General features: G+C 43.3%; 1 protein-coding gene across 1 annotated transcript in view; it reads right to left on the bottom strand.

The window, feature by feature from the left end:
• Positions 1–10,158, bottom strand: part of LOC126204270 (uncharacterized) — a 242,123-nt gene extending 231,965 nt beyond the window's left edge. Inside the window, exon 1 of the mRNA XM_049938659.1 lies at positions 9,907–10,158. Coding sequence (XP_049794616.1) covers positions 9,907–10,158 — 252 coding nt within the window. The remainder of the gene's footprint in view (positions 1–9,906) is intronic.
• Positions 10,159–10,521: the final 363 nt, after the last annotated feature.

Consider the following 10,521-nt stretch of genomic DNA (forward strand, 5'->3'; position numbering starts at 1 on the left):
GAGTTGACTGAGGTATCGGGAAATTTCGAAATTTTCTGATGTGGCATGAGCAACATTATCTAACAGGAAACTGACACAATGAGTATACTGCACGCTATAAGTGAGTGCGTATGTCAGGTGACTTACGAGATCCACATACATCAGCGTTCGTTATACAGGGTGGCATTATTGAACTATATGAAAAAAAACGTAAATTACTTTCAACCTTCGGCGTGCACACACTTTATTCAACATGCAAACGACAGTACTTGTTTTGTAAATAAAACCGCCTTTTCTTACTGCAACTTAATTTATTTTTCTCAGACGCGTTTCGCCTTTTTCTTGGTCTATGGCATCTTCAGTGGAATAGTTTACTGTGATCTGCGTTTCCTCTCATCTGGTCTGGAGGTCGTACTACCATTTTATTTTCGAAACATAAGCAAAATTTTGTATTTCGAAATTGTTTACACTGTCCACCACGTTTCTCCTTCTTTTTTGTTGTGTACTATTATTCTTTTGCCACTAGATATAGCTATTCGTTCGAACACTGTGCTTTTAACAACGTAAATATTGTAACTTACTTGTTTTGTAAATGAAACTACCTTTTCCTGCTGTTAGTTACATTATTTATCTCAACGCGTTTCGCCTTCTCCTGTTCTAAGCCATCATCAGTGGGATGTATAACGATACAGTTTTGTTAGTTTTAGATTATTAAACAGTTCACTTCGCAATTTTTTTGTAAAAAAAGTAATTACTTACGATTTGCTGATCTGCGTTTCCTCACATCTGGTCTGGAGATCGCACTACCACTTTTATCATTGCCATATAATCACATCTTTGTGTTCTCGCCTCCAACACACTGTTCACACATGTTTTTAACTCCTTTTGTGGTGGACTATTGTTCTTTTGTCACTCTATACAACTATTTCGACGTACACTGTTTTCCACAACGTCAATATTGCGACTTCATTACATGTTTCATCTTCTTTGGTTGTTGGGTTGTTTTTGGGGAAGGAGAACAGACAGCGAGGACATCGGTCTCATCGGATTAGGGAAGGAATTCGGCCGTGCCTTTTGAAAGGAACCATCCCGGCATTTGCCTGGAGCGATTTACGGAAATCACGGAAAACCTAAATCAGGATGGCCGGACGCGGGATTGAACCGTAGTCATTTTCTTTGGTATGTTTATCTATTTGTTGCCAACCTAACGAAATACGAGTATATGTTCGAGACGAACTTCTATTTATGATGTTTATACCGCTTGTGTGTATGAGAGAGAGAGGGGGGGGGGCGGTAGAGCCGACGAGTTTTTTTTTTGGCGGGGGCGGGGGTGGGGGAGGGTCGGGCGGGTGTACTAGCTGTTAGCGAGTGGTTGAAAGCTTTGGTGACAGTTGATTTGACTTTTCGTTACAATATTCTGTGGAGGGGTTCATGGATGATGAGTGTAAATATGTTGGGTTCTATTATTATTATATTGGACAGTATTATTATATTAATACTCTTTGCGAACGTTATTCTATTATTTTATCTATTAGTGTAAATAATGAATTGCTTGGCATGTGTACCTGGTCATTCAACAGCATTTTCCCCTCTGCTTTGGTTTTCTGTATGTGGTAATTATCTTCCGTGGTTAGGAGGTGTTTCTTATTGTTGATTCTAATTATTTTCATGTCATCTTCTGTAGTGGTTGGTTTGTGGTCATTTTCTCTTAGTTGTTCTGCAAATGAGAAAATACACATGTATGGCCAGAGGTGGGAACGCGTAAGGTAGTCGGGAACACGGGCGAACGTGATCTCTTTGGTGGTCCACTGACAGCAGAAGGGCTTGTCTGTCGGCCTTGCCTTCATCGCCGCCAACCCGCGAACGCATCTGTACTTAGCGGGTTATCGTCAGCTCAGCCCCTGCGTTCAGGCCGGTTTCCGCGGCATTCGGCTCAGCCGCAAGCCGGCTGAGCCCGGTAACCAGCCATGGGGCACAGACGATAGCAACAGTGGTCGCTCCAGACATGCACCTGTTGCTGCATCCGCCACTACATCGACAGCCAATAAGAAAATTATAACAATCCGCCACGCGAGTATTTCTACCCGCACGGAGCCGGCTAGAGCCGATCCCGTTTTCGCCAGCCAGCGACTGATGGACAATCATCGTCTGGATAGCGCCTCGGTGCAGACGTAGCCTTCGGCAGCTGGACGGCTGCGCGCCCGCGACTTGTTCTCCGATCCATGGCGTTCTGCGCCGGGGGCAAATCGTGCAGCTCGTGAAACAGAACTGGATATGTACTTTGTTTTGAAGATGGACTTTCCATTGTTCAAGTGAACGTAACCTACAATCTCAAGAATCTATTTTCGTTTCGTTGTAGAGTAATTTCTTGTGACGAACTTTTCTTTCATATTACTAAGAAGAATTTCTGAAGATCATTTATTTACTTTTGTTGTAGTGCATCAGAACAGCAGACTGTTTAGGTTCGAAGTTTTCATCTTCAAATAAACAAAGTTTAATTACATCTATTTGTGATCTTGTGGAAGTATTCCTAGTAAGGAATACTTCATTGGGGGACATAATGCTGCATGGACGCACTGACATCCAAATCTCTGAGCACAGTAGACCAACCAGTTCAAATGTTCAACTGTGTGTGAAATCTTATGGGACTTAACTGCTAAGGTAATCAGTCCCTAAGCTTACACACTACTTAACCTAAATTATCCTAAGGACAAACACACACACCCATGCCCGAGGGAGGACTCGAACCTCCGCCGGCACCAGCCGCACAGTCCATCACTGCACCGCCTTAGACCAACCAGTCAACGTTATTGTAACACTATATTCGTTCTCCACGTACGTCCTCTGTAACACCCCAAGAAACCCGAAAACCCAAATAAGAATGGCATGACAATTTAAAGTAGGGAACAGTGTTATCCTGACAGGTACGATAACTTTGACAATAATATAACACCTTAAAGTTTTGATGAACACCAATTTCAATAATTACTGAGTATGTCATGATATAAAGGTAGAAAGAAAGAAAGGCTATTTTTAATTAGCTATCAAACATCTCAGTAGTAACTGTAAATTAGTACGACGAAAGTTAAGTCCAAAGTAATATTTCGGTCAGAGATAACATTTATGTGAAAGAAAGCTGTAAACGCAGCGAAAAGGAAATTCATTGCATCTACACTGCTCGATTATGGAAATGTTAGTCGCTTGCTAGCTTGCTTGCTATCAAGTCGAGAGAGAGCACCGTTTGTTATAGTAGTCCGCAGCTCGTGGTCGTGCGGTAGCGTTCTCGCTTCCCGTTCCCGGGTTCGATTCCCGGCGGGGTCAGGGATTTTCTCTGCCTCGTGATGACTGAGTGTTGTGTGCTGTCGTTAGGTTAGTTAGGTTTAAGTAGTTCTAAGTTCTAGGGGACTGGTGACCATAGATGTTAAGTCCCATAGTGCTCAGAGCCATTTGAACCATTTGTTTGTTATAGTACTACAAACGGAATGGTACGAGATTGTTTCTTTTAAAAAAAAGTACTATTGTGTGATAGAGATGAGCGGACTTTGTTCACAGCTTTTCTGACTTGAGAACTTGAACGGAAGTGATATTCTGATAGTGTACGACGAGTTAATGAACTTTAAATATTGGAGATATTACTGTTGGATTCAACCTTCATCAAAGTGAACAGTTACAACGAAGAATGGCCATAGTATCGAAGACAACATTACCTGATTAGCCTGAAGTAGGAAACATTGATACGAGCACACGAAGGTAATACAAATATGCCGATTGTAAAAGTTGTCGTAATTGTCACGATCACCGAACTGAAAAGAATCGTAATTGATCTGATCCATCGGTGTGCGTGTGGTGTGATGATTTTAAACTAACTGCTAAGAAGGAACAATAAAATTGTTCGTCAGTAATGGAAACCTCACGTGTTGGCTCCATCATTAATTGAACTGTGTGATAGTTGATGTTCAAAATTAATTAACTGTGAACATTTTAATTGAAGGAGTGACTTGATGAACATTGAGCATTGAAAGGAGTGTTTTGCCGAAATAATATCACGACGCACGAAACCAAGGTCATTATAGATTATCTCAGGATTTGCGTCGTGCCCTAGTGGACAATTCTGCCTAGCAACGTGACAACAGTTACTGATACTGAACCGCAAATGAATTTTTCCTCGCTTCAGTGGTGTGAAACGACGCCGGTGATGAATAATTCACTCAATACTGTAGTAGCTAACTAATCGGGTATAGCGAATCATCATAAAACCATAACAGACAATTAAAATCAGCAGTTCGCATCGCTGAGAAGACTGTGCGGACTCGCAAACGCACTTTCATACATTCCGCGAGGAACAATTTTCTTTAGAGGTTTTCGGGTGCTGTTCCACGTTATCCGACGGGGACAACCATCACTGCGCGTCGCGTCTCCATTCCACCGATCGAGCTGTAGCAGTAGCGGCTCAACATCAACAGCGACAACAAAAGGGGAGAGGGGACGACACACCTCCCAGGGGTACATTCGGCCGTTTTTATGGCTGACATTGCACGACCGAATCTACTAGGGTCGTTCAATGAGCAATGCCTCATTTTTTTTTAAACAGCCATTAATATACATAGACAAACGTCCTTGTTGGTGCTTCACATTTGATGTTTGTTCTGTGCGCCGGTGAAGTTTCGAACCGTTCTGGCAGATATCAGACCCACAGTACAGAGTCAAAATGGTGTCTACAACGACTCAGGTTACGAGCATCGTTCTGTAATTGAATTCTTGTGCGCAGAAAAAGAAACCGTGGTGAACATCCATAAACGTTAGTGTGCAGTGTATAGCGATGCTGCAGTTGATAGGAGTACAGTTGGGCGATAGGTAAAGAAAGTTACGCCCTCAGGAAATGCAGAGACAGACCTCCATGATCACCCACGCTTGGGACGTCCTGTCACAGCCATTGCTCCTAACATGAGGAATCGTGCGGATCCCATTTTTCGTGCCGACCGGCGCATCACAACTTGACAATTGCCTCTACAGATTCTTTACGGGGAACACATATTGAAGATGATGAGAGCGTCAGTCATTCAGTGAAAACTTGGCTACACCTACTATACCAGCAGGGAATATATGCTCTTCCACAATGTTAGCGTATGCCATAGAACTTGATGGAGACCACGTAGAAAACAGTACATGGAGAAGATATGTTGATGTATATTATCACCAAATTCTGACTCTTAACCACAAATATGTTCTGAGAAAAGAAATGTGGGGCATTGAACGACCCTCCTACTTCTTGGAATGAGAGGATATTCCGTGAATGGACTGATCTCCCCGCTCCCACCGACTTAAATTCTTAAATTCCATTGAGGAGGTGTGGGATGCGTGGGCGAAACGTATCGCAGCTCGTCGTCATGCACCAACGAAACCATGCAGCAGTTCTCAACCACGCTGGGGTGTGGTGGCGGTGTGGCGGCGGGGGGGGGGGGGGGGGGGGAGGGGGGGTACGATCCATTCCCATGGTAATCACACACTTTGTTAAGAACCATGTCATACTTTTAGCAGTGTCCATAGGAACATCATAATTCGCGATGACTCTAGTGTTATTATTGATATTGGATAAAAGTGTCTTTTCTCTTCGTCTCATGTGGTATTACTTTCCTTTGTTCTGTACTATACTGTAGCAATCCTTTCTATGTATGGCCCAAGTCTCATCGTGCTATATTGCTTGGCAGTGACACGTCATCTGAAAATTATTGTATGCTTAAATTTTGCACACCAGTATACTTCTGTGGATCAAGAGCCTCTATGTAATTACTATTTTATAAGTAACAAATGTTGTACGTGTGAAATGACCAGCATGGAGGCCAGCAGAAAAATGTATGCAATGTGAGAAGGGAGGCGTGATGCACAACCCATCTCTTGTAACGTCTGCCAGTGGAGTTTGTTTAGCATCTCCATAATGCTCTCTCGCCAGCTAAACGATCCCGTAACGAAACGCGCCGCTCTTCGTTGGCTCTCGTTTATCTCCTCTATCAGTTCTACCTGACAGGGATCCCAGACAGATGAACAACACTTGACAATCGGGCGAATAAGCGCCTTATAAGCCACCTCTTTCGTGGATGATTTACATTTTCTTAACATTCTTTCGATGAATCTAAGTCTGGTATCTGCTTTTCCCACTATCTGTATTATGTGGTCATTCCACTTAAGGTCGCTCTGGATAGTTACGCCCCGATATTTTACGGCAGACGCTGTCTCCAGCTGTTTGTCATCAACAGTGTAGCTGTACAATAGCGGATTTCTTTTCCTATGTATGCGCAATATGTTACATTTATTTACGATCTGGGTCGACTGCCAGAGCCTGCACCATTCATCAAATTTCTATAGGTCGTTCTGTAAATTCTTACTGTCTTCTGGCGTTGCTACTTTGGTATAGACAACTGCATCATCTGCGAATAGCGACGTGTTGACTTCTATGTGCAAGAGAGCCTTGAATCCAATCGCAAGTTTGATCCAATACTCCGTAAGTTCGTATTTTTTTTTTCATTAAAAGGCAGTGCGGGACGGTGTCAAATGCCTGACTGAAATCAAGGAAGACGGCATCAACATGAGCGTCGTGATCAGCTGCGCTGAGGAACTCATGGAGGAACGAGCGAGCTGAGTTTCGCAGGATCTCTGTTTGCGAAATCCATGTTGATTTTTATACAGGAGATGTTCGTTTGCCTAAACCATCATAATTCTTTAGCATAAAACATGATCCATAATTCTACAACAGATTTACGTCAACGATATACGTCTATAATTGTGTGGATCTCTCTTATGGACTTTCTTAAAAACGGGAATGACCTGCGCTTTTTTCCAGTCTTTAGGTACCTTTCCTTGCTCAAGCGATCTACGATAAATTACTGCGAGAAGAGAAGCAAGTTCTTTCGCATTATATTTATACAATCTTTTAGGTATCTCATCTGGCCCGCCGGCCGCTGAGGCCGAGCGGTTCTAGGCCCTTCAGTCCGGAGCCGCGTGACTGCTCCGGTCGTAGTTTCGAATCCTGATTCGGGAATGTATGTGTGTGATGTCCTTAGGTTAGTTTCTGGGGTAGCTCACCACTTACACATGAAGTATTGATTGTACAAAACAGAGCAGTGAGAATAGTGAGTGGTGATCACCTAAGGACGTCATGTAGGCACCTTTTCTAGGAGTCAGGTATTATAACTGCACCATCAGAGCACATACATTCGCTAATGAAATTCGTTACAAATAATCCATCTCAATTCGCGAAGAACAGTGATGTTCATACAGGGAAAATGACCTTCCTATCCGTTATTGCTCAAAAAGGAGTACATTATTCAGCAACAAATATCTTTAATCATTTGCCCAACAACATAAAGTTAGTAGATCAAGTTTTAAATCTAGCTTAAAATCATTTCTTTTGGACAACTCCTTCTACTCCATGGACGAGTTTCTGTTTCAGAAATAGTAAGAAAAAAAGAATTGTACCTCTAAACGTAGTTGCATGTGTAGAACTAAAAACATCAGTAATATTAATATTAGCACTGTTCAGGTGTGTGCATATCCTTGTAATCTGACATGCTCCACATCATATCGATAAAATAATAGCGGAAATGATCTACGGAAGATGACATAACTAAAACTAAACTAAACTAAAACGGTTTTGAGTTCTAGGGGACCTCAGATGTTAAGTCCCATAGTACAAAGAGCCATTTTAACAATTTTTTCATCTGGTCCTGAAGCCTTCCCACTACTAAGTGATTGTAGCTGCTTTTCAGTTCCGCGATCTGTTATCTCAAATCTGCCATTTCGACGTTCGTACAACGATTCAAAGGAGGGACACATAAATGAAGGGACGCTTGCACTGCGCATGTGACTACAAATTCGATAAACACAAATAGGCGTCAGAGGATATGTTATAGAATGTTTCGTAATAAGGTATGATCCAAGAAAGCGCCCTTTGTGAACGATATAAGTACGGGCTCTTTGGTGTCCTAGGCAATAACAGGCCTACAATACTAAGAAGACACCACTGCTGTGTTACTCGTCTTGGACTTACAATTAGAACAGTTGCTTGTCTCGTCATGCCAAAATAGGTTCTGGGGACTAATTATCCGTCTTATATTGGCACGAGTTCAAGTTCAGAGTTAGACATAAAATTAGCTAAGGGGGTCTTAGCCTATGAGTTGTGCCTGAATAGAATTCCGTTACAATGAATCCATTCTGACTTTGGTTCCTATCCTGCTTATTTGAGATTTACATCGAGTTCTGTATTTTTAAATGTTTCAATTTGTTGCCGCGCCGCCGTTGGACCTCTACAAGCAGCCCACACTCCTTTCTCTCGTCGATTGTGTCGACTGAAGAAAGCTCCCCTGTCTTCTGTAAGTTGTCCTTCTGCATCCCTCTCAGAACACAAAAGGCGGTCTTTGACAGGGCACGACATGTTAGCTTCAGTAAAGGAGGTTGCGATCATGGAAGCCATAAGCATAGTAATGAGGAAGAAGCTGAGAGTTGTTGTGAACATGATTCAAGAGACAGACAACAGTGCCACTAGAGGCTGTCACCACATAGGCGCAACACTTCTCCTGGCACGTCTCTGTTCAAAGCTTTAGTCACCAGACGGTTCTCTCTCTTCAGGGCACTTTCTGCTTCCTCCACCAAGTCCATCAGCATATTATATTCATCCACCATTAGTGTTGCCTGCCACGAAAGAGAGCACTGTCAATGGAGAACTACATTGCGCCCACCCGGTATCGGTGGAGAAGGAAAATGTCCACCGACAGAGAGAAGAGACGAGGTGCCAAGGACACTCTCCCAGTTCTAATCTTGCATTCAGACGAGTCAGTTCACTCCATGTAGCTCAGCAATTCCTACTGTGCCAACAGATCCTGCAGCAATGCTACGGAACGCAGTACCGTGAATTCCGTTCAGAAGACAATAGTTCCGACTTAGCAAACGCTATTCGTGGAGCAATAAATACAGCCTGCATAATTATTTTCCGTCGTCGTGAGAGTATCATAGACTACCAAGAGACAGCCATATTATTTAGATTTCATGGTATTAGGTATGGGACATCAAGCATAATACATCATGCTGTTATCAAGTGTTAGGTGAAGTTTGTACCATAACTCTGAATAAATTTTGTTCGTTATTTCTTATTCTGTAGCGACATTTCCGATTTAGTCAAGAAAATGTTTAATTAATAATACTAGCATGTAACCTTCCACCCATTGTAATGAACTATAGCAGATTTTTGGGGTGCGTTGATAGTAACATTCAGTTACAACAACCCAAAAACAAGTATGTGGTATCTGCTCTTGCGGACAAATCTGAAACAACGAACACCACATACATAATTAAGAAATGGAAATAGGCGTATCGCATCATTGGCCGGGAGACACCTATTCGGCAAAGTTCGGCCGCCAGGTGCAAGTCTTATTTCATTTGACGCCACATTGAGTGACTTGCGCGCAGGGAGTGGAGAAAATCTCCAACCCAGCCGGGACTCGAACCCGGGCCCACTTGCATGGGAGGCGAGCACGTTACCACCTAGCTAAGCAAGCGGACCATAATTAAGAGATGACAGCCAATGACCCATTCAGTGCAGATTCACACCAAGCTCGAACTCTTGTGGAAGTCGATAAGACGCTGCGAGTAATGAGGCTCATGAGTGGGGGCATTACGTCAGTAGTGTGTGGTATAAGTTGAGAAATTTGGTCTGACAGGAGACGTTTAGCGTAGTCTGTGCGGTTATGGTCACCACTGTGCTCAAACGGAGTACTGGTCAGCATATCCATCTAATAATCAGAAGAACAGGGTTCGAATCCCTGTCCGACGCAAATTTTGAACTTACCGCATTGATGTTAACCAGTGGCCAGTGGGAGCAAAGATCTTTAATTTCTCTGTGTCTTGATCCCAAAAACAGTTAGTTGTATTACTTACTTTGCAAGCGAGACCAGCGTCAATAAGACAGTTGTACGCTATGAAGGAGAGCTGTGGGAGATTGCTGGGTGTGTCCATGGTGATGCTGGCGAAGGCACCGAGGAAGTTGGCGACGTGTGAGACCATGACGAAGGCGAGTGCCAGACGGTGGCGCAGTCGGCGGCCCGGGGGCGGCAACCACAGACCCAGGAGTCGCAGCTCCCACAACACTGACGACAGCGGCCACAGCACCTCCGACCCCTTCACGTCCATCTGCAGATCGAACCACTCGTCTTGGAACACAAATCTTTTCTGGACAATATAGCAGGTGACACTATACCAAGGTGAAATGCTACCTGCTTTTAGTACGAGGCTTCTAGCTCACTCTAAGCCGTCGGTGTGTATGAAAGACGGAGAAGGTAAAAGTGCATTGCAAAAGGCACCATATCATGTCACGCACCAGTCAATAGTGTCATCTGAGGATTCCATATATTGGATCAGTTCTGTTGGGCAGTTCGAACATTATATTAGATGCTTTTTTCGTTCCAATGGATCCGTAGTGAGGAGATCCTTCAGGATGTAGAGCGTATCGAAAACCAAGAATACACAACAAATATTTACAATACGTAACTTTAT

The sequence above is a fragment of the Schistocerca nitens genome, chromosome 9 (genome assembly GCF_023898315.1).
Source record: "Schistocerca nitens isolate TAMUIC-IGC-003100 chromosome 9, iqSchNite1.1, whole genome shotgun sequence".
NCBI lineage: Eukaryota > Metazoa > Arthropoda > Insecta > Orthoptera > Acrididae > Schistocerca > Schistocerca nitens.